The sequence below is a fragment of the Delphinapterus leucas genome, chromosome 6 (assembly GCF_059928025.1).
Source record: "Delphinapterus leucas isolate spDelLeu-1000000601 "Yukka" chromosome 6, BTC_Dleu_Yukka2, whole genome shotgun sequence".
In the NCBI taxonomy this organism is placed as follows: domain Eukaryota; kingdom Metazoa; phylum Chordata; class Mammalia; order Artiodactyla; family Monodontidae; genus Delphinapterus; species Delphinapterus leucas.
In genome coordinates, this window is record NC_143134.1 from 88312820 (window position 1) to 88337197 (window position 24378).

General features: G+C 46.4%; 2 protein-coding genes, 1 long non-coding RNA gene and 1 other non-coding gene across 5 annotated transcripts; 2 read left to right on the forward strand and 2 right to left on the reverse strand.

Moving 5' to 3' along the window:
* The first annotated feature begins 3846 nt into the window (after positions 1 to 3846).
* On the forward strand, positions 3847 to 5807 carry LOC111187991 (uncharacterized). The gene is made up of 2 exons (XR_002648336.2): positions 3847 to 4660; positions 5545 to 5807. It is a non-coding gene; the product is annotated as an uncharacterized LOC111187991 (long non-coding RNA).
* Positions 5808 to 7405: 1598 nt separating this feature from the next.
* On the reverse strand, positions 7406 to 19156 carry SIT1 (signaling threshold regulating transmembrane adaptor 1). Its single transcript, XM_022600147.3, has 5 exons — positions 16780 to 19156; positions 16521 to 16656; positions 16376 to 16434; positions 16227 to 16288; positions 7406 to 16135 (listed from the first exon to the last, which is right to left on the reverse strand). The coding sequence occupies exons 1-5, from the start codon at positions 16850 to 16852 to the stop codon at positions 15902 to 15904; spliced, it is 564 nt and encodes a 187-aa protein (XP_022455855.1). The 5' UTR covers positions 16853 to 19156; the 3' UTR covers positions 7406 to 15901.
* A 1546-nt stretch (positions 19157 to 20702) lies between these two features.
* LOC149748996 (RNase MRP) lies at positions 20703 to 20979 on the reverse strand. Its single transcript, XR_016393696.1, has one exon.
* Positions 20980 to 21052: 73 nt separating this feature from the next.
* CCDC107 (coiled-coil domain containing 107) lies at positions 21053 to 24308 on the forward strand. 2 transcript variants are annotated; one of them, XM_022600146.3, is made up of 6 exons: positions 21053 to 21442; positions 21531 to 21691; positions 23421 to 23481; positions 23571 to 23661; positions 23758 to 23870; positions 23954 to 24308. In XM_022600146.3, exons 1-6 carry the CDS (start codon positions 21337 to 21339, stop codon positions 24199 to 24201), a joined length of 780 nt encoding a protein of 259 aa, XP_022455854.2. In that variant the 5' UTR covers positions 21053 to 21336; the 3' UTR covers positions 24202 to 24308. The 2 variants fall into 2 exon arrangements, with proteins under 2 accessions (XP_022455854.2, XP_022455853.2); XM_022600145.3 differs by having other exon boundaries at positions 21066 to 21442; positions 23418 to 23481.
* Positions 24309 to 24378: the final 70 nt, after the last annotated feature.

Here is a 24378-nt window from a genome sequence, read left to right on the forward strand (position 1 = left end):
GCTCTGGGAAAGCCCGGGCTGAGGGTGAGGGTGAGGGACACCACAGTTTGTGTGCCTCTGGAAAAACCTTCAGCACTGACTATTCATGCACCTTGTTGGGGGTCAGGGAGCAGATGAGCAAAGGACTTGCATGGGGATGAAGCTGGACTGCAGCTTCTCAGAGGGGAGGCAAAGAGCAGGGCTGGGTTCTGAGCGGGCAGACTCTGGACCAGCCAAGGTTTTGCTTTCTTCTTGGTTCGGTTTTGGCTTCTCTTGTACTTTCCTAGTAAAATTCTTTCGTTAACAAGTCCCTCAGGTGGACCTAGAGTCTGTCATACAGAGTGAAGTAAGTCAGAAAGAGGAAAACCAATACCGTATGCTAACACATATATATGGAATCTAAAAAAAAAAAAATAGTTCTGAAGAACCTAGGGGCAGGACAGGAATAAAGACGCAGACGTAGAGAATGGACTTGAGGACACGGGGAGGAGGAATGGTAAGCTGGGACGAAGTGAGAGAGTGGCATGGACATATATACACTACCAAATGTAAAATGGATAGCTAGTGGGAAGCAGCCACATAGCACAGGGAGATCAGCTCCGGTGCTTTGTGACCACCTAGAGGGGTGGGATAGGGAGGGTGGGAGGGAGGCGCAAGAGGGAGGAGATATGGGGACATATGTATAGGTATAGCTGATTCACTTTGTTATACAGCAGAAACTAACTGTCCCTTTACTCCCAGCCCCAGTGAAAAAGGGGATATTTGTGGAGGAAGACCAGGGACTGAGAGGCCTGGCTGATGGAGAAGAGGAAACGGGGGGAGGGTGTGCGTGCTGAGCAGAGGTGCAGAGTGCTCCCTAAAGTTCTTTTTATCAGAATGTGATCCCCCAAGGGCTCACTGCGGGTGAGAAGAGGCTGGGGCAAGACAAGGTATGGAGGTGGGAAAAACCCACCCTGAGTCGGTGACATCCTCCCCCTCAGAACCCTTCCCCCAACCCGCAGCTGCAGGGAGGAAAAAGGAAGGAGAAAGAGGCCCTCCCCCCATGCTAGCAGCTCGTAGTGTACGGTTAGTGGTGTGTGGAGGGGTGATAGGCCTATGGGTCTGATGAGAGCTCTGCCCAACAGTGTCACCCAGCCTGCCCAGAAAAAGTGCCCACTGACACAGAAGAACACATTTGTCACCTGAGAAACGTGTCGGGGGGAGAGGCAGACATCCACATGGGTGTGAGTGTGCAAGCATGCACCCGCATCCCCAGGTGTCTGCAGTCTGTTGGGGCATCTGTGAGAAGCGAGCATCTCTGCCCAAGCCTGCCTGGAGGGTTAAGCATGGAGGATTCTGGGGCCTGAAGGGTGCCTGTGATGGCTGTGGTTTTTTTCCATGACGGGAAATGACAGGTCATTTTCATAAGTCTTAAAAGGTCATGGGGACAGAGTCCATAAGTATATCCTCTTGAAGGCTCACTCTTTTCTAGGGTGTCCCTGCAGCTGTTAACCGTCCCTGCTTGATTAAAGTTTCCAACACCCCAGCCCCCTCTCCCAGACAGTGAGAGTGGTGTGTGCTGGTGACTCCCTGGGGGCCTCAGGGGCCTGTGAGAGTGAGTGGGAGTGCATAGAGCAGCTGGTGGCAGGAGTGAGGGGGCGTGGTCAGGGTACTGGTACCTGTGATGCACAGGGCATGGGGTGTAGGCACAGCGTGTGTGTAAATCAATTGCAGGAACACTTGCAGGAATTCTGTAAACTGGAGATAATGTCCCAGTTTTCAGAACCCATGTGCAACAGGGCCTGGATGCCAGGTAAAATGCCAAAAACAATCTTCAAATGAGTATGTGCTCAAAAAAGGAATCAATGGGCATGCTGCCTAACTCGACCCTTGGGGAGGCTTTAGGAGGGAGGGTGCCCAAATGGGACTGGATGAGCTAAACTGCACGCCCACAATGCCTTGGATGTCTTAGGCCAGCCGGTCTGTGTTTCTGTCCTCTTTAGCTCTTTTGGTGATGGATACACATCTCCTTATGACACTCTGCATTCCCTCAGTCCTAGACCATCGTGTGGCCTTCTTTTGTGAAGAAGATATGAGAGCAGAGTACGTCTCCTTCCCCATGTGTGCCACATGGGGTCTTTGCGATATTGACATGTACATTTCCTTTGGAGGCTGGACATCAGAAAGGACAGCTGTTACTCTGAGCTGCACCTCACCTACCCAAATGTCAGGAATGCCTGGGGGCTTCTCAGAGCTGAGGGGCCAGTGCTGTACATTTCAGCTTTTCCAGGATCATAATTTCATCTGAGATCCTAGAGAACAAACACCAAAGCCCATTTCTTGCCCTCTCCTGACCCCTCCATGCTTATTTCAGGGAGTGGTTCTACAGTAAACAAGAGGAGGGAGCCCAGCTATGAGGGCCTCGGGAAAGAATGTGCTGTATGGAAAGGGGCTTATCTAAGGACTTCCCTGGTAGTCCAGTGGCTAAGACTCCACACTCCTGATGCAGGAGACCCAGGTTCGATCCCTGCTCACAGAACTAGATACCTCATGCTGCAACTGATATACCTGGTGCAGTGAAGTAAATTTTTTTTTTTTTTTTTTTAAAAAGGGGCTCATCTGTATAAACTTTCGTGAAGTCCAGCCAACATCAGGAAGTCAAGGAAGTCTCCTGAGACTCTGAAAGTCAGGTTCTGTCCATCTTCATTACCTTAACCCACTGACTGACTCCAGGAGGTCCTAATCTACAGATAGCATGTGACAGGCAGAAAAATGGCCTCCCCCAAATGTTCACAATCTAATCCTCAGAACCGGTGGACAGGATAGGTTACTTTACCTGATAAAATTGTTAACGTGATTAAGTTAAGGACCTTTAGATGGGGAAATCATCCTGTTTTATCCCGGGAGGCCAATCTAATCACAAGTCTTTGGAAGGATGAAGCTTTCAGGGCCATGGGAAGAAAGAGATTCAACCATGGAAGGAGGGGCAGAGAGATATGACATGAGAAGAACTCCACCTGCAGATGCTGGCTCTGGAGCTAGAGGGAGGGAACCACGACCTGATGAACTCAGGCAGCCTCTAGAAGCTGGGAGAGGCGAAGGAACACATCCTCACCTAGAGCCCCCAGAAAGGAACCAGCCCTGCTGACACCTTGACTTTAATCCAGTGAAATATGTGTCAGACCTCTTACCAACAGAACTGTAAGATAAGAAACTTGTATTTTGTAAGCCGCTAAATTTGTGGTAATTTGTGATGGCAGCAAGAGATAAGTTTCCTGAACTGTGGAGGAAGCATGATGTAATGGAAAGAACATGGCATAGATAAAGAAGCCAGCCCTGCCACAGTGTGTGACTTTGGTTAAGTCACAATTTCCTATCTGTAAAATATGGAATTTTCTAGATGATATCTGACATCACTCAAGGGGTTCATGGCTGGAGATATAGTAGGTGTTAATTTTAGCAAAAGCATCGCTAAAAGTCTGTTGAAATAGCTTCAGAGTCAGGAGGGAGGACTGTGGGCCATCTGACAGCACTATTAAGGGGATTCGTGCAGCTCTTTGATCACTGAAGGCAGAGTGCCAATAGGTCTCCAGTGAGTGCCCTAGGCCTCTGCTTGGCCCTGTCTTGAATGGTAACACAGAAAGCACATTCATGTATGCTGATGGCACAGAGCTCTAAAGAAAAGCAAATAGGGCTTCCCTGGTGGCGCAGTGGTTGAGAGTCCGCCTGCCGATGCAGGGGACACGGGTTTGTGCCCCGGTCTGGGAGGATACCACATGCCGCGGAGCGGCTGGGCCTGTGAGCCATGGCCGCTGAGCCTGCGCGTCCGGAGCCTGTGCTCTGCAACAGGAGAAGCCACAGCAGTGAGAGGCCCGCGTACCGCAAAAAAAAAAAAAAAAAAAAAAGAAAAGCAAATACACCAAAAGGCAAACTCATGATTCAAACATTGCAGCAGAGCGAAATGATGGCTCCAACCACAGACTGAAATATAATAAAGATAAATAAAACAGCTAGAATCTGTTGAAAAATGAAACTTGGGGCTCAAAAAATAAATTACATAAGCATAGGTTGGAGGCAGTCCTGGCTTAAAAATAGTTTATGTATACATGTCTGAGGGGAGAGACAGTTATCAGTCGTTTTGGAGCTAGAATGATCTTAGTTTGACCCACTTATTTTACAAATTAGGAAACTACACTCAGTGGACTATAAGTTCATTATGAATTAACCGTATGACTAGGAGGGTTGGTGACACAAGGCTGTCCCATAGGACTACAGCTTCTTTACCAAATATGCCAAACACTGTGCCAGCCACACCTACAGCCCCTTCTAAGGGGGGCCAAACCCCTGCTGATGAGGTAGCCCTAGACCCCCAGAATTGTGTTATGTGACCTCCAACCCCTCTGACCTCAGCTGACTGAGATAACCAAGTGGACAGCAAACTCAAGGCTGGCCTGTTCAGAGACCAGCCAGTGGCCTCTGGGGTGGCCTGGCCTGGAAATCAGAGAGGATGTGAGCTTATCAAATTTTCGTTCTCAGGAATTTCAGTGGGAGAACATGGAGATGAGCACTCAGGTAGCAGTGGGAGCAGAAGCGAAAGGATGCAGAGAGAGAGTCCATGTGGTGCCCGGAGCCTCCCATGCTTAGCAGTTGTGCCTGGCTCCGACCCTCTCACACACTTGGGGCAGGGGTATTATCCCGGCAGGTAAGCCAGCCTGACTATCACAGGGAGATGGGGTTGCTGCTACCTATCGCGAGCAGGGGGAGCGGGCCTGCACGCAGGAGAGTCGTGGGCACCCCTTGGTGCTTCGTGCCCAGTGATACGTTATCCACAAATGGGCAAGGGTGACCACCCCAGCCTGAAAAGGACACAGTTGTCGGAGCTCTGACCCCTTGGAAATGAAGGTCTGGGTTACCGACCAGACAAGCCATCTAGACCAGCATCAAGTGCTGCTTGAGAGCGAGGGGGAGTCTAGAATGGATGGAGAGAAGGAAGAATCTCCGCTGCAGCCGTAGCACCAGCTACAGTAGTGTAGCTTATCCCACTAACCCTCCTAGTGTAAGGTTTTCTTCCTCTCTTTCCTCCTCCACTTTTAAGAAATTGTGACCTTGGAGAAGCAGTGACAGCGTGACCTAAGGAGGGGCATGAGTGGATCTGAGTGATGCAGGCAGAAGCACGCAGAGCCTCAGCCATCCCTGTCCCCCTGGTCTTTCCACTTGGTGTGCTTCCGCCTGGCTTCCAACTGCCAGCATCTTTGCAGCTTTTCTTTGGCAGGCAGTGAGAAAGTGCTGGAAATCAGTACCTCGCACCAGAGCAGCTCAACCGATGACTGGTGGGAACTGGTGTACCCCCTAGCAACCTCACCCTGGGGGGCTAACTGAGGGCACATGGTCTACACTGGCTCTCAGCGTTTCCCAATGGCTTTGAGCCCCAGTTTTCCACCATGGATGTAAAGTGGTACCTCCTTATTACTTTAAATTGCATGTCCCTGACTCCTAGTGAATTTGAACATACTTTCATGTTTGTTAACCAGTTGGATTTGCTCTTCTATTGATGTTAGATCCTTTGTATTCTTTTTCTCCCCCCAGAATTTTATTTTGAAAATTCGAAGCCTAGAGGAAACTTGGAAGAATAATACAATGAATACTTAATACGTCCTTCATCTAGTGTGCCAGTCAAGACTCAAACTGTTCTCACCACATAAAAGAAATGACAATTATGTGACGTGATAGAGGTGTTAGCTAACCATGGTGGCAAGCATAATGCAGCATATAAATGTATCACGTCAACACACTGTACACCTTACACTTACACAATGTTATTATATCTCAATAAAAAATGGCGCAGAGAAGTAGACCATTAGGGTATGTGTACACATATACATACACGCACATAATTTTTTTTCAATTCAGAGATTTGTTACAGGAAATTGCCCTTACCCAATTAATGCACTTATAAGAACTAGTTAAACGGTCTGTGAAAGGTCATTATCTTTGCTTCTGATGCTGGAGTTTGGAGTCTGCAGGGCAGGCAGCTGGGGAGGCAAGGCGAATGGAAAGTGGGAGGGCAGGGATAAGCCAGACCCATGAAGACAGCTTGGAAGCCCAGTCAGTCTCTCACTACCTCCAGCTGTGATGCTGTGAGTGTCCTGCAAGAGAAGCTGTGCCCTCCCCCACCAGGTGCCACTGCTCTGGAACAAAAGCCCAGCTGGTACACAGTCCCAGCCCAGCTTCCGCTCTCAGTAAGGACGGCCTCCTGTTCCAGGACCATTTCTTATTATATCATCCTTTCTCCAATGAATTGAATTGCCATGTTCCCTTATACACAAACACCTAGTTTGGGATTCCTGTTTACCTATTGATTCCCTTTTACTTATTGATTTAAGTGGTCTTAGAGCACGTTCTGATGTTTGGTAAGGCAAATTTCTCTTTTTCTTTTAAAATATTTGTCCTTGACTCTTCTTTGAGATACAAATTGGAACTATCTTAATGGTATACTTTAATTTTGGAAGAATTGACATTTTTTTCTGATATTTTATGTTCCCTTCCAAGGGAAGGGAAGAGGGAGGGTTGAGGGAGTTCCCCGGTGATCTAGTGGTTAGGATTCAGCGCTTTCACCGCCAAAGAGATGGTTGCATTTTCTGTTTGTCCCACTTTTGCTTTGTATCTTTTAATTATATTGTATAACTTTCTTCATATGAGTACATATGAAGTCTTTTTTTTTTTTTTTTTTTTTGCGGTACGCGGGCCTCTCACTGTTGTGGCCTCTCCCGTTGCGGAGCACAGGCTCCGGACGCACAGGTTCAGCGGCCATGGCTCACGGGCCCAGCCGCTCGGCGGCATGTGGGATCTTCCCGGACTGGGGCACGAGCCCGTGTCCCCTGCATCGGCAGGCGGACTCTCAACCACTGCGCCACCTGGGAAGCTCTCTTGTTTGTCCTACTTTTGCTTTGTATCTTTTAATTATATTGTATAACTTTCTTCATATGAGTACATATGAAGTCAATTCTTGACTAAATTTACATACTATAAAACTTCCAGTCATAAAAAAAAAATGTCCTGGGAACGTAATGTACAGCATGGTGACTACAGTTAATAATATTGTATTGTATATTTAAAAGTTACAGACTTCCCTGATGGCACAGTGCTTAATAATCCGCCTGCCAATGCAAAGGACAGGGGTTCAAGCCCTGGTCGGGTAAGGTCCCACATGCCACGGAGCAACTAAGCCCGTGCGCCACAACTACTGAGCCCTCATGCCACAACTACTGAAGCCCACGCGCCTAGAGCCCATGCTCCGCAACAAGAAAAGCCACCACAATGAGAAGCCCGTGCACTGCGACAAAGAGTAGCCCCCTCTCACCGCAACTAGCGAAAGCCCGTGCAACGAAGACCCAATGCAGCCAAAAATAAATAAATAAATTTATTAAAAAACAAGTTACTAAGAGAGTAGTTTTTTAAAATTAATTTTTATTGGAGTACAGTTGATTTACAATAGTTTCTGCTGTACAGCAAAGTGAATCAGTTATGCATATACATATATACACTCTTTTTTAGATTCTAGTCCCATATAGGTCATTACATAGTATTGAGTAGAGGTCCCTGTGTTATACAGAGGTTCTTATTAACAGAGTAGATCTTAAAGGTTCTCATCACAAGAAAAAAAAAAATGTAACTATGTGCAGTGATGGATGTTAACTAGAGGTACTGTGGTAATCATTTCTCAATATATACAAATATCGAGTCATATTGTACACCTGAAACTAATATGATGTTATATGTCAATTATATCTCAATTTTTAAAAAATTTACATACTGTACCATAGTGGTTACAAGGGTAGTCTCAGTGCCAGCTGCCAGGATTCAAATCTGAACACTTAACATGTTACCAGCCAGTGATCTGGGGTAAATCAATTAATCTCTCTGTTTCTCAGTGTTCTTTTCTGTAAAATAAGAATGATAATAGTAATTGATCTCAAGAGGGTGTTGTGAGGATTACTTAGAAGAGTGCATGGCATTATGGTGACTATAATTGTTATTATCCAAGAATTTTATAATTTTATAACTGAATTGAATATTTCCCCATTTTCAATTTGAAAAGATGCTTATTGCTAGAATAGGAAAAAAGCAATTTGTTTTCATTATATTTATCTTGTATCCAGTCAACTTTCCAAACCGTATTGCCTTTTTACTAGTTTTTTTTTTACTAGTCTGGAATTTTTTGATAATATAATCATATCAGCAAAAAAAAAGCTTTATAATTTCTCAGATAATCATAACAATTAATTCTTTTGTCTTACTGCATTTGATAAAACTTTCAAGATATGTTAAACAATGAGGATAATAACAGGCTACATTTCTGTCTACATTTTTATTTTAATAAAGTGATTTTAGTGTTTCACTATTAAGAACAGTACTTGCTGTTTAGTAAAAAGTCTGATATATTTAAGCAGTATCCTTTTTTACTTAGAGTTTTTATTAGGAACAGTATTAAGTTATGCTGGCTCTATGTATTAAATATGGGAGCTTTTCTTCTTTTTCTATGACAAGTTTAAATGGCATGGAAATTACCCTTATTGAATGTTAGATAAAGCTCAGCTGTGGCACCAACTGAACGCAGTCTTTTCCAAAAGTAGATCCCTAATTACCTTTCTATTCTAGTTTTTTCTAAGATCAGTTGAACCATTCAACCTTTCCTCTTTCTTTTGGGTCAATTTTGGTAATTTATATTTTTCCTGAAATGTATCCATTTCCTCTAAATTTTCAAATTGTTTGCTGAGTAATTTTAAGTTGCACTTTTTAATAATTCTTTAATTCTCTCTTCTAACTGTAATAATGTTTTCTTTCTCATAACTAATGTTTTCTATTTTTACTCTCTCTTTTTTTCTCCTCGCTTGGGCTTGCAAGAAGTTTTTCTATTTTATTAGCACTTTTAAAGAACTTTTTAAAAATTTGTGCTTCTTAGTATTTTTGTTTGTTTCCATTCATTCATGTCACCTTTTGTTATTTCCTGATTACTTTTGGTTTCTTTCCTTGCTATTTTTCTAATTTTTTGAAATAACTATTCCCTTTATTTTACCTCTCTTTTTAAAAGCTTGCTATCTTTATGGTATTTCAGGGATATAATATATTATATGATACAGGGTAATTGAGATGGTTTCTGGTATTACACTATTTTTTCATTCAGCATTTAAATTTTGCGAACACGGTAATTTTGTCATTTTTTAAAACCAGCTTTACTGTATTGCAATTTATATATATATTAAGTTTTTTTACATACATTAAATTTTATCAATTTTAAATTACAATCCTATGAGTTTTGCTAAATGTATTTGGTCATGTAACCACCACCACAGTCAAGATACAGAAGATTCCCAGCACCCCAAAAGTTCTCTCCTACCGCTATCTAAGCAGTCCTCACACCAGTTTCAGCCTGAAACTTAAATTCCGTTTGTTGGATATCAGCATTACCACTGTTTCCTGTTTATCTGCCTAGTATCCCTTTCCCACATCTTTATTTTGAAAGTTTCTTCATCACTTTAAGTGTGTTTCTTTTAAATAATATGGACCAGAATTTGATTTATAACCGAGTCTGACAGACTTTTAATGGAAGAATTCAGTCCACTCATGTTTACTGTAATGAGTGATGTATTTGACTTGTTATTTCCATCTTACTTGTTTTTAAATTTCTTAACATTGTTGTGAACTCTTCTTTTCTTTACCTTTGCTGGATTGTGTTTACTGTAATGAGTGATGTATTTGATTTATTTCCATCTTACTTGTTTTTAAATTTAACATTGTTGTTAATTCTTCTTTTCTTTACCTTTGCTGGATTGAATGAATGGCCGTTCGTCCCATTTCCCCCCTTGTTATTTGGAGTTCATCGTTCTACTAATAGTTACTATCCTTTGCCCTGCTCTCTATATAGGCACACATGACTCTCCTAGTGTGTGAACCAGAACAGCTATTTCCATCCTACTCGATTTATCTTCTACTTCCTCTACACCCGAATAAGATATGGTCTTTAGTTGATTTTCACTACCCCTCCCTCTCTCTTTCATCCTCCCAACCCCTTGCCACTTAAGTGCTAGAACACTTACCTTCCCCTTATCTCCACTACCTGATTCCAGAGTTTTATTGAGATAATTTAGTCATTATTAGAATTTCCCTCACGGTGTGTTCCATCTGTTCCAAGCGTCCTTATTTAGCATTTTTATTACACGTTATAAATACATAGAGATATAGATATAAATACATAGATCATGGTTCGTTGCTCCCCACTGCTTTCTTTCCTCTTCTCTTCATCTTCCCCTATCTTGAAGTCTCTGTTCTGATTCATTTGTTGTTTCATTAGAGTCTTCTCTTAAAAGTATTTCTCAGATGAGCTACTGAGTGATTATTGAAAATCTTCAAATATCTTTCTTTCTTTCTTGGCTGGTTCTGGGTCGCAGGCCTTTTCTCTCATTAACTCAAATTCAGTTCTGCTGTCTTTTAACTTCCACGGTAGCAGATAAGAAGAAAGAACTTTCATTTTCCCTGGATATGTGTAAGATTTCTAATATCTTTAGAGCTTAGGAATTTTAACCTGTATGTGGCTAAGTGTGTGTTTTTTTTCTTCTAGCTTTATTGAGATATAATTGACATACAGCACTCATAAGTTTAAGGTGTACAGCATCAAGATTTGATTTACATACATCATGAAATGATTATTACAATAAGTTTAGTGAACATTCATCATCTCATATGGATATAAAATTAAAGAAATAGAAAAACATGTTCTTCCTGTAATAGGAACTCAGGATTACTCTCTTCACAACTTTCATATATAACGTGCAGCAGTGTTAGTTATAGTTATCATGCTGTACATGACATCCCTAGTATTTATCTTATAACTGGAAGTTTGTGCCTTTCGACTGCCTTCATAAGTGTGTGTGTTTTCCTACCAATCCAGTCTGTAACTTGAGTCTTTCTTCAGCTCAGGGAAATTTCATCTATTATTTAACTATGACCACTCCTCTCCTGTTCCTTTTTCTCCAGGAACTCATAGAATTTGCAGTTAAGTCTCCTGGGTCTGTTCCAATTTCCATCTTTCACCACATGATTTGCATCTGCATATTTTTGTTCCATGCTTTGAGATATTTCATCTATTTGATTTTCTAGACCTGTTTTTGAGTTTTATCAGTGACTATCCTCTCCTTTGATTTATCTATGGACATTTTTAGTTCTGATATCACATTTTCATGTTCAGGAAAATCCTTTGTGTTTGAGCTTCACACATATCTCCTCCAGGCTCTCGTTTTTTCAGTCAGAGGTTCATCTGTTTCCTCCAGCAGGTCTCTCTGCCCTCTGGTTTGTTTGCATTCTCCCAGCCTCAAGGGCTGAGAAAGTCAATCCACTATGAATTTTTTGGAGAGCCAGGGAAACTCAGTAAAGCCATTCATTGTTCTTGGGAAGCAGGCTGTTTCTGGGACTTGCTGCCTTCCTGAAGGTCTTTGCTCTTGGCTCTGAGACTGTTCTCCAGAAACTTGTCTGCAGGGAATTCTCTCAGCCAGGAGTTCAGCAGAGCCCACATAAAGCTCATCACCTAGGGATTTCCCTGGTGGTGCAGTGGTTAAGAATCCGCCTGCTAATGCAGGGGACACGGGTTCGAGCCCTGGTCAGGGAAGATCTCACATGCCGTGGGGCAGCTATGCCCGAGCGCCACAACTACTGAGCCTGTGCTCTAGAGCCCGTGCTCCCCAACAAGAGAAGCCACTGCAAGGAAAAGTCCACGCACCGTAACGAAGAGTAGTCCTCACTTCCTCAACTAGAGAAAGCCCGTGTGCAGCAATGAAGACCCAACGCAGCCAAAAATAAATAAATCAATCAATTAATTTTTTAAAAAAAGTTCATCACCTATAGCTGGGAGCTTTTGGGGGTGTGTGGAAGCTTCTGTAGGGTGGCCACATGCCCAGAATCCCCTTGCTCTGGGTAGTCTAGGTATTATTGACAGATATAGTGATATTCACCAAAAGACTTAAAAACAGAAGCCATTAATAGTAGGTGCCTCTGGGAACTACAACCTTTTACTTTGCTTTTTCCCCCTCTTCTAGGATTTCTCAACTTTGGCACTTTTAACTTTTGCGGCCAGAAATTCTTTGTTGAGATTGGCTGATCTGTGTGTTTAGCGGCATCCCTGGCCTCTACCCACTATAGACCAATAGCACTCCCTCTCCAACTGTGACAGCCAAAAATATCTCCGGATATTGCCAAATAAACCTTGGAGGGTACAGTCACTTCTGGTTGAGAACCACTATTGTATACCCTTCAGATTTACTTGATTTTTTTTATCATGTGCTCACACTATTCCTATAATTAAACATTTAACTGAGGTTATGAGACAGAGGAGGAAATACAAAGCTGTTGTGAGGAAACAGAAGCATGAAGTAGAGAATATACATTAAGGGATGCTGATGCAAATTAGCAAAGTGGGAAGAAATTGGGAAATAAAAGAGGCAGAGACGGAGAATCTGAGTCACAGGACTGGAGGAGCAGGAGTGTGAAGACCCACATCCTCCTGTCCCAAGGTCCCCAGTGATGCCAAGATCTGAGATCCAATAACAGTCTGCACAGGCCCAGTCAGATCATAGCCACTGTTCTGGGATTCCCATTCCATCCAGTCTCTTAATTACCCCAGGTTTCCTTACAATAAATACCCCTTTACTTAAGCTAGGCTAAATGAGTGTATTCATTATCAACAAAGTCCCTGTAGATTTAGTGCCCAATAAAGAGATGGCTCCCCACTGTTGCTGCCAGTATTATATTCCCCTCTTAGCACCACACTTTAAGAGAGATTCTGGTCAAGTGAAACAATGGGAAGGATGAGTAGGCTGCAAATATGGTCTATAAAAGAACTGTAAAAGGAACTTTAGAAAGCTCTTCCTGGGAGGAAGGGGGGAAAAAAGGCTTAGGCCATCCAGCAAGGCTGGCTTCCAATTCCTCCAGGGCTGTCATGTACAGGAGGAAGAAGACTGACTGTATGCCTGTAGCTTAGGAGGCAGAATTGGTGAAAAGTAACATGCAAGCAGATTTTGCTCCCCCCGCCAAAAAAAAAAAAGTCTCAATAAGAAAGATAGGAAAGCAGCATTTGGTAAGGGAGTGAGCTCCGAATCTCTGGGAGTGTTTAAGAAGAAGCTCACAGTGTGGTTCCTGCAGTGGGTATAAGTTTGGGTCAGATCTGTCAGCCTCCTTCCAGCTATACAATGCTATAGAAATGTAAAAGCTTGGCAAGAGGCTAGGTTAACTCACAGTATGCAGAAATCTCTTAGGGTCAAATGGCATGATAGCACATTCAAGTATTAAATCAGAGGAGGGTGGCTGGTGGAGGAGTTGAGCAATGAGGTTTAGCATCTTCAGCTGGCCTTGGTCAGCTGGTCTTTCCCCACAGAATTAGTCAGAACTCGTAGTTGGAAGAGTTAGAAAATCTAACTTAGTCTGACTTAAGCAAAAAAGGGACTGTATTAGCTTACATAACCAAAAACTTCAGTAGGCGAGTCTAGCTCTGGGCATGGCTGGATTCAAGGTTTCAAATGAAGTCATTAAGACTTGGTCTCTCTCCGTGTCCCAGCTTTGTTTCCCTCCTTTGTAGACAAAACCAGCTTGTAAGTTTAGAGTTATCTTGACAGTGCAGAGCAAGGTCAACGTTGGAGGGGCCTTGCCTGAAGGGCCTTCGAGGCCCTTCCCCACCTATAAGTAATTCCTTAAGAACTTCCTATCATTAAGCCTTTGACGACCCAAAGACCGTGCCTCTTTGCTTCTTGAGCCTTGAGCATAACCCTGTTCTCCCAGCCGGAATCTCAGGAAGAGAGGGAACGCGGGGCCACACCCCCACCCCCGCGGGCCCTGGTGGCTTCCCCTAAGGATTCGCCCCTGGGAATTTGCCGAGGACAGGGCTCTCCTTCTGGCTGGAAACAGACACCAGTGAGGGAAGGTAGGCTGCTAGGGAAAGCACCTGGAGCTGTGGAAGGGGCGAGAACTACCAGGTATTTCGTGAGGCGAGTTGATCAGCTAGCGAGATGTGGCAAGGGTGTCTGAGGCGGATCTGGCTACCCCGACTTATTTCCTAGACTCAGGGATCTATTAGTAAGTTGCCACAGTCCTGGCGTTCAGTCCTGAGGGCCTAGGCTAGGGCACGAGCCTCGGTGATAGGCGAGATAAGACGGTAAGAAAAACCGTTCGGGAACTGGAAGGAGAACAAAGTTCAAATAGCACCCAGCTTCAGACAGAGTGAGTCCGCTAGGTTCCGCGAACGGGGGAGGCGGCAGCTCTGAGAGCTACACGGCCAGTGCTTCGAGAAGTCCCGGGAGACATTCGGGGTCAGCCCCGCACGGTCTGGACTACATCTCCCAGCATGCTGTGGGCAGGGCAGCATTACGCCTGCGCAGAGGTGGTGGCGAGGCCGCGTCGCACCAGGCGGGGGCGCTCGGGCCTTGGTTCGGGCGCCGCGGAACCCCGCGGGGAGAGGGAGATCGGGGAGCGGAGGTCGGCTTCCTACTTTGGCGGCGTTTAAGACCTCGGCTGCGGCTCCCGGCTCGTCCCAGGAGGTTGGCGGGACCCCAACCCTTGCTTCTTCCAAGGTCAGGGCGTCACGTCTCCCAGGCCGCGGACACGTTGAGCCGTCTTTAGCGCAGCAGCCCTCAGAACCCCACATCCCGCTGCCCGCGGTTCCCCGCATCCGGTGCCCGCCCCCAAAGCCATCTTCCCTCCCACACAGTCCCAGCTGCCTGCCGTTAACCGCGACCGGGGCCTCTTCTGGGGAGGCCCAGGTTGGGGGTCCTCAGAGGTCCAGGAACCCTGGGGCATTTGGGTTATTGTGTGTGCGTGGAGAGGCGTGTCACCCTTCTCATTGGGACCACCAGGCTGGTCTCAGGCTCAAGGTTCCCTTCTCTGGGATTTTCTCTGGGACTCTAAGTAGGAAGGAGAGAAGTTTGGAAGTAAAAGCCTCAGCTTCCCCTTTTTTTCTGCTCAAACCTCAGTAGGGTCTGTCAAGAGAGCTACAGAGGCTGTAGGGGAAATGGCCCAGACCTCAGGCTGTGGGTGATGGCCCTGGGGAAAGTAGGTCAGAGGGTGGGAAACTTGCAGACCGCAGGTGATGGGAGTGGGGAGGCTCTGTGTGCAAATCCTGGGGACGTTCCCGCAGCAGCTGGGCTCGGGCCTCCACCCGTAGCACCCACCCCTGCATCACTGATGCTGCGGCCCTTCTTGGCGCCTCTTTCCCAGGTAGACGCTCCCGGAAGTGTTCTGTGCAGAGAGCAGAGGTCACCGCCCCACCATGTGGGGCCTGTTGCAGGTGTGTGGCTTTCTAGGTGAAATCTAAACCCTTTTTCAGAAGTTTTATTTTAAAACTTGGGCACATAACAGAGATGGCAGGATGGAGACTGGTATTCTGCCAGGGTTCTCAAGTCAGAGACCAGGCTTGGGTTTCTCAGGTCACTGAGCTCCAGGACCCCTCCAGCCTGTGGGCTCCTGAGGAGGATGCCCACCTGTGTCCTCTCAGACTCTTACCCCCTCCCCCCCCCCCACTTCTTGTGTCTGAGGAGACACTGTGGTGTCAGGGGTAGACTAAGAGGCAGCCAGAGTGGGGAGGATATGGTTAAGCTCCGGAAGGAGGAGTGAGGACCTGGGAGTTTGGGGATTGAGAGGAATAGATAGAGGGAAAAAACCGGTGGAGAGGGAGCCACTGCCTTTGCTTCCTCCACCCTCAAGAAACGGGGGGCCTGCCATTCCTCTGATGTCTCCCTCACAGCTCAGATAGGAAGTTCGGGGAGCATAACTCCTGTGACTGAGCAATGGCTGCCTGTCTTTAGGGGGTGGTTGGGAAACAGTCATGCCCCAGACAGGGTAGCAGTAACCCTGGCAACAGAGGAGGCGGGGGAGTTGTATGCCCCACTGTGCCAGGCCCTCTGTCTCAGCTGGGTGCAGGCTGGCTGTTGGCGTAGGCCTGGTCTGGAAAGGAAGCCCGGGCTCTGCGGGTCTGGGCACACACTGAGGCGTAGAGCTCCGGCTCGGGGCTCGAGGCCTGGGGCTTTGGCTCAGAGTCCAGCACCACCTCCGAGTACTTGATGGGGCTTCCAGGGCTGGGGATCCGGCCCTGAGGAGGCCGCAGCTGCAGGCTGGTATAGCACATCACCTCCTCTGCAGCCTGGAGATGCAAGGCTGTTAGAAGTTCACTGGACCCTTGAAAAATCCCCCACTACCTTCCCTCCCCTCTTCGTCAGCCACAACTGACTCACCCTGGCAGGGCCTCCAGGTGTTGGATTCTGTTGGTCTGGCCCCGGTTCTTGAGACAGTCGTCCTAGGACAGGGAACAGGAATCTGGTCACTTCTTGTTCCTCCCCCTGCACCCTGGCCACTGTGCCGCTACCCTCTGAAAGCGTCCTACCTGTCTGTAGATAATGCAGGTTCCCGTACAGAGGGACCTCTTCCGCAGACTCTCCAGGCCTGCAACACAGAGTTTAGGGGATGAGAGAGTGCTTGTTGGTAAGGGGGCACTCTCGATCAACCCATCTCTATTGCCCCCCACTCACCGTCCCTGTCCCGGATGGTTCCTGCTCCAGCCACTAGTCCATTGGAATAAGTGCACAGCCAGTGAGATGAGAAGCAACAGCGTCACAGCCCCTAAGAGGGCCCATAGTCCCCAGGCCTTGGTCATGGAGGGGATTCCTGTAGATGTGAGAGGATGGGGGGGGGGGTGTGTGTTACTGCCCAGCCTAACCCTCCAGGTCCCAGCAGGTGGGACATGGAGCCACGTGACCCCTCCCCCTGCCCCTGCCCCGCCCAGCTCACCAGGCACTAGCAGATCCGTGTAGTTGTCACTTCTGCTCAGATCTGCTGGTACAGAAGCCAAATTTGCAGGCATCCTGCCCTGAGCCAAGGGGTCAGCCTGATTTATGGCCTAACACAGCTGCGGCAGCCCCCTTTACTCCCACCCCTCCCTGGGCCTGGCCCCCACGGCTCAGCACCTCCAATACGGGTGGTGGCAAAGTTACTGGTTTCCGGGGAGGAAGGGGGCGGGGAGGGATGAGTGAAAGAACAAAGACACCACCCTGTGCCTGCACCTGCACTACCCAGCAGATCCTGGGCTTCCGCCCCCACCCCCATCTCTCCCCTGTACCCTGTAGCAACTTCGGCCAGAGAAGAGGCAGGCCTGAGTTTACTGAGCCACTGGGCAGGTGAGCTCATGACGACCCCAAGGCGGGCAGAAGTGGCATGAGGCGGGAGCGACAAAACAAGGAAGCCAGGCCTTAGGACAGAGATTCCTTTCTGCCACAGGGTGTATGCCTTTTCTCTCCAACTCTGAGTCCCATGACAGAGAACAGAGAACGTATTCCTCAGTGAGCATGTTTTGAAGTGAAATGTGATGAGGGGGCCCCCTGGTACTTACAGTCCTACTACACCCTAAGGCTGACCCGAGGGGCATGTGTTAAGATGACCTTTGTCGTTGTTATTGGTATAATAGTTTGGGGGCTAGAGTAAGCTTGATTACCTCCCCCTGGTCCACTTCATCCAAACTGTCCCTAGGAGCTGTCAAGCTCAAAAGTTAGCTGATTCAGATCCTTCATAGTTCTTAACATGTACACCCTCAAATGTTTTACATCAAACACTGAAAAGGGTTTACTTCCCCAGATCTTGATTTTTCAATGTCCTTCACCAATAAAGGCAGCCAGGGTGTCATGGAGAAATGCTTGGCTCTGGGTCCACTCTCAGGAAAGAAGTAGAATGAAAGCTCATATCTGACAGCAGTGATGTACTTGAAAACTAATTAGGACCCAGAAGGATGCAGAGGCAGGGTGAAGGGCTCTACTGGCACATTGCAGCACACTTTGGACCTCAAAAAGGAAGATATTGGGTTACACACATTGGATGGAGGAAAAGAATTCATGAACCCAAGGGTGCCTTTAAAAACACAGGAGCGGGAGTCGGGGAAGGAAAGGTCTTTAGAGAAGATGCCAGCTGTGAAGTGTAGTTGTGCAGAATTAGAGAACCACCATCTGCTACCCACAATGCCATCACTGAGCCAGCAAGAATCCTCACGGGTGGTCAAAGCCTTTGTTAAGGAACAGGGTACCAGAGACAGACCACTTGTGATGATGACAGGGAAAGGGACCTTTATCATGACATTCGCAGACACCTCTTGAACCAAGTGCCCAAAGTGATGTTCTGTGTCCCTAATGGGATGCAGTGGGAGGAACTCTACATTGCCCATGTGATGTCCTGGACAAAAATGTTCAATGGGAATCAAATTATGAAGAAACAATTAGGCAAATCTAGAATGGGGGACACTCCACCAGACAAGTGACTTTAAGCTTTCCTGAAAGTCAATATCATGAAAGACAGAGATGGGGAGGGACAGGAGCAGTGTTCTAGATTGAAGATGAGTGGGGACTGATGGATGTTTTCATTGCCTTGGTGATGCTTGTGCTTTCATGCGTTATACATATGTCAGCAATCATGAAATTGTGCACCTCTGTTTGTACTTTATTGTTTGTCAGTTATACCTCAATAGATGTATTTTTTAAAAGAGAATTTTTTTCTAGGTTAAAAAAGCCTGAAGCTAAATGACAGTGTATGAACATTAATTGAGATTTATATTTGGAAAATAAATTTAAAGATGGCTTAAAAAAAAAAAAAAGTTAGCTGAATTAGAGCAACCTCTGCCCCAGATCTGTCCTGGGAAACAGCCCTGTGTTTGCACTTGTTTGCTTCAGGGAGCAGCAGAGTACCTGCCCTGCCCAGAAACAGCCCAACCACATGGGAGGCTGTTGATGTGGGAAGAGGGATTTAAGTTCCAAATATAAACCTTAGACCAGAGGTCAGAGATCTGTTTTGTCTGGCCCATACAATGTTTTTCAAAAATTTAAAATCATTGCAGTAATGTGCCAAGGATGGGGATGGCAGGAGAGATCCTGCCCCTCCAGGCAGTAAGAGGGTATTGTCTGTAGAGAATTTAAAAACAAAACTGACTAAAAATCAGTGTCCTTTTTTATTATCACCAAGTTTCAGCAATTCTAAAAAATGTCAGTGATAACATATTCCTTTCTCAAAAATATTTTGTAGATCTACATTCTAAATTGTTGTAGTTACTGATGAGTTTTAATACTACTATATAAGCTTCAAATTAGCACATTTATATTACTTATCCTTTAGAAGTTTTCTAATCCACGACTTCCCTGGCAGTCCAGTGGTTAAGACTCCATGCTTCCACTGCAGGGGATGAGGGTTCCATCCCTGGTCAGGGAAATTAAGATCCTGCCTGCGGTGTGGCGCGGCCAGAAAAAAAAAAAAAAAACGATTATAATCTACATGGAAGTTAATCTGTAGAACGCCCAGTTATACAACTGGCTCCTGACACAAACAGGTTCATCTTACATGTGTTTATAGCCAGAATTAGTTCTTAACCGTTTGGAGTTATTCTTTGGTTTGGGCACAATTTCTGTCTCCTATGATATTACACAGTCCTGCATTTAACCAGTAGATTTACAATGAACAATGGTAGCACAGTGATTAAAAAGTCAAATAAAATGACGTTGAGTTACTTTAATTCTGTCATTCTAGGTGACCACTTAGTTTTTATTTGTATTGAAAATTTCTGGAATTTACCGACAAATGGAATTTTAATGAATCTTTGCCAAACATCTTTATGTTTAAGATTTTCTTTTCCTATTTGTATGTCTGTTGCTTCATGTGAAAGAAACTTCTTTGATATGAAAATTAGTAAAAAGCATTCTTTAATCAACTATGCGTGGAGATTGACAAATCTAGCTATATTCTCTATTAAATAGGAATATGCAAAAATTACTTTTGACGAATTTGCAGAAGTTAACTTTAAAAAAGAAATTAGAGTTATCCATTACTCAGATAGGTTAAATGTAAGTATAAGTTTTTTGCCCCTTTCTCAAAAAATACAATAATGTAACTAAGAAATATTAACCCATTACCCTTTCTTGTTCTGTAATGTATATTTAATTTTAACTATTTTTTTGTATTGTCAAGATTGTATCTACAGAGTTCAATAAAAGAAATAATTCACTGTTTGAATTTCTGGCCCTTATTAGTTTCTTTTCTGGACCCTATTGTTTCATTTCCTGATTATTACTGAAAATAATTTTGTTATATAGAAGAGGAGACTTTTTAAAAATCTCTCAGGTGTCAAATATACTAAGTCTGCCACTGATTCCTCGTCAACATTTAAAAACTGGAGATTTCCAAATTTTGAAATCCCGATTTGTTGATCTATTGGAAAAAAATCAGAAGACCTGGCAATAGTGGGCCCAAATTCCCTAAAGGCAACAATCAGCTGGGGCCCATTTATCCTATTACACCTGGCCTGAACCACTTATTTACATTGATTATGTCAACTGGCTTAGAGTCGAGGTTTGGACTACTCTGCTGGGCAGCCCAGGCTGCCTCTGGGTGGTCGGCTAGTCAAATAGGAGAGGCAGGATTCTAGCCCAGGCAGAGATCAAATTTTATCGTGTTACCATGCTACACGATAAATGGTGGATATTACAGGCACTTGCCAGATGGAAAGGGTGGGGAAGAGGAAGCCGTTGCACGAAATGGGAATTGCATAAAAATGATACAGTGATGTATTAGGCCACAGGAGGAACAAGTAGTTAAGGGGAGGAATAAGGAGTAGCTCAGGGGTGCAACTTCCTACTTTCTATAAAGGTACAAAAGTTCCTACTTTCTATAAAGGTACAAAAGTAGCCGCACTGAGAATGAGCCCCGTGTGGTTGGTGCGCAAGATGGCGCACTGCCTGCGTAACTATAGAAGTAGACGGATGACACCCCCCGCAACACGCCGCTCGGCTCCCCCACCACCTGCGGGATCGCTTCTTGGCGGGCTTAACCGTGAGAAGCAGGGAAGGTCTACGTACATGCGCACGCGGCACTCTCTGCCAGAAGTCCGGGGACTTTCCCCTAGGCGCAAGTAAGGAACTAGTCCCCAGTTCGTAGCCTAGGAAACAGGCCTTCAGCACGAGCTACGTCGTATGTGGTGCGCTGTAACCGTTTATAGCTCCACGGGGAAATTTATTTTACGGTTAGGGTGAGGAAATTGGTGGCGTGGCAAATAAAAACCACTTCCAGTTATAATCTTCTAAGACTGTACGCTTCTGGAGACATCCTGGCTAACAGAACACCTATATAGAGGTAAGAAATGAGCTAATTTCTTAAATGAACTAAGCTGGACCCACAGTGCTATGCAAACAGACCTGGCCCCGCCCACACACTAGGTGGGCGTGACCTTCCTGGGAAGCCCGGAGCTGAACGGGCTCGGGAGCGCTCGGGTGCGTCCGACCTACGCCGGCGCCGCCTCGGTTCTCGCGGTGTCTGCCTGCAATGGCGAGTGTGGTGTCGCTCGCGGGTTCGCTGGGGCTGCTACTTGTGTCAGCGCTGCCCGAGGTGCTCGGAGACCGCACCAGCCCCGACCGCCGAGCACACCCAGGTACCAGCGAGGGCAGCTGGAGGGAGGCTGGGACTGCCCACAAGCCCCAAACCCCAGCTGTACTGACCGCTTCTGCCCTCCTCTTCAGGGGACGCCGCCCAGGTCGGCCCTGGGGCCACGGAAACCCGGCGGCCGCCGCCGCCGCCACCGCCCAAGAACCAGCGCGAGCGGGCCTGGGCCGGGGCGCTGCCCTTGGGGGCGCTGTACACCGCAGCCGCCGTGGTTTTTGTGCTATACAAGTGTTTACAGGTGCGGGACGACCTGGGGTGGGGATGCCCCGAGCCTGAATCTCCCAGGGGGACGCTATGGTACCAAGAAGAAGACACATTTTCCCTTCAGTCTGTAAAATGACAAGAGTTCCCTGGCTTTCTAAGATTATGGGGTTATTTTGAGCATCCAGCGTGGTAGTGGATATGAAGGGCCCTTGGTAAATTGTAAATAAATAATGATCATCACATTTAATCCTCCCAACAATCCAGTGAAGAGGTTTAGTCACTTGCTCAAGACCACCCAGAGCTAGTAACTGGTGGAGCTGGGATTTGAACCCAGCAAATGTCCATACTACAGTAAGTGCAGTTCCCGGTGAGATTCCAACCTTGGCATGAGCAGTTGATTACTGTAGCCAAAGTGCTTTTAGAGTTCGAGGTAACAAGCAGTCTCAAGTTCTCCTTGGGAAGGAGGCCCTGCAATGTGAACTGACAGTATATTGTGGTGGATTGAAACTGTTGAAATGGAAAGTAGTACCTCCCAGGGCTCTCTCCCTTTAGCCCTGGCCCTATCACTTACTTGCATTGGAATATAGAGGGCTGAGCCAATTTGGAGAGGATATGAAACTAGAAGGGATGGCTAATAGTGATCCAGAATAGACTTGACAGGCTAGAATGAGGGACTGAATATAATGATGAAATTTGACAAGGATAGATAATAAATTCTCTTCTTGGACCCAAGTATAGTACGAAAGAAACGTAATTTGGCAGCAGTTTATTATTTGACAGAGTTCAGTTGTGTGATGTGATAACCCACTTCCCAAATCAATGCTAGGAAGGAGGTATTGTGCTTTATCTTCGGATCAGAACACTCCTGGAGAACTTTACTGTCTTGAGGGCACTGTTTTAAGAGCAGTACATGCTCTTAAAACAAACCAGAGTAAAGCAACCAGAGAAAACCGTGTCAAATGAGCACTGACTGCAAAAGATTGGCCCTATTAAACCAGAGAAGACAGGGGGTATGACCAATTTCTTCAAATTCCTGAGGGGCTATCACGTTGAAAAGATATGATTTTGGAAGGCTCTGATCAGTACCATGAAAAGAAGATGCACACAGGACAGTTTCTGGCTTTGTGTATAAACTAACAACCAGAACTTTATCAAACTGATGACAGCTGCTCCTTCCTGGAAGTGTTTCAGTAGACTAAACAACCACGTGCGGGGCATACTGACATGTTGCTTCCTGTCCTGGGTGAGGAGCTGGACGAGTTGTGATTGTGATTCTCTGAGGTAAAAACCCACTAGTTTTGTCTACCTGAAATTGTCCTCCTCCTCCTTCTGGCTTTGGAGACTGAGGTTATTTATTTACTTATTTTTTTGTAAATTTATTTATTTTATTTTGGCTGCATTGGGTCTTCGTTACTGTACGTGGGCTTTCTCTGGTTGCAGCAAGCAGGGGCGGCTCTTTGCTGAGGTGTGGGGGCTTCTCACTGCAGTGGCTTCTTGTTAAAGAGCACAGGCTCTAGGTGTGCAAGTTTCACTAGTTGTGGCACGTGGGCTCAGTAGTTGTGGCTCACGGGCTCTAGAGCGCAGGCTCAGTAGTTGTGGCGCACAGGCCCAGTTGCTCCGTGGCATGTGGGACCTTCCCGGACCAGGGCTCGAACCCGTGTCCCCTGCACTGGCAGGCGAATTCCTAACCACTGCACCACACAGGGAAGCCCCAAGACTGAGGTTATTGAGAACCTCATTGCCCTTGCCTTTTTCCACAGCAGGGGAAAGATGAGGCTACTTTTCTCCAAGAGGAGGCAGGCAAGAAGGATTCACTGCAGTCAGGTGGGTTTTGCAGAAGTCTGTACTTGGGGGGGATTAAGGGACAGCAGAAGGTTGGTAACCATTGCTCTCCTTTTCTCCCTTACCCCCAGAGCAACAGCTGGCCCAGCTGACACAACAGCTGGCCCAGACAGAACAACACCTGAACAGTCTGATGGCCCAGCTGGAGCCCCTTTTTGAGCGGTAAGCAGAGCAATGACCCTGTGGCCAGGGGAACTTGTGGTAGGTGGGAGAGGTGGGCACAGAGATTGGGCAGCCTCTGAGTGGACATATCTGCAGTGTGACTACCCTGGCTGGAGCCCAGCAGGAGCTTTTGCACATGAAGCTACAGGCCATCCACCAGCTGCTACGAGAGAGCAAACCAAACAAGGGTGTGGAGGTTCCAGAACCAGGTACAGGGTTGGGAGGTGAGAGTCTGGTGGAGGTAGAGACAAAGCCTCTCAGACTGGAACATGCCTGATCTTCCTCTTCACAGAGGCCAGCACACCCTTTCCTGAGGACTTATCTATAGAGGAGGACGAGGAAGAGGCTGGTGACAGTCAGGCCTGCGAGGAGCCCCTAAACTGGAGCACAGGGACGAGGAACCTAGCTACTCCCAGGGAAATGGAGCAGGGGCTAAGGAGGAGATGCCGGAAGGCTGCAGCAAAGGGCCCCAGTCACAGCCCCCACCGGGAAGGAGGGACAACAGCTGACAGTTTAGTAAAACAGAGTCTGTTCTTGTGACTGGATGATCCTGTGTGCTTTTTCCATTCCAGCTGGTCACACACACACACACACACCCATACTAGGTGCCTAAAAACAACTGGGCCTTCTTGAAAAGCTTCCCTTATTAGGACATAAAGAGCCTGTCTTCCAGTGCAGGAGCTGAGAAGACAGAGGGAGCTCCAGTCCTTCTCTTTG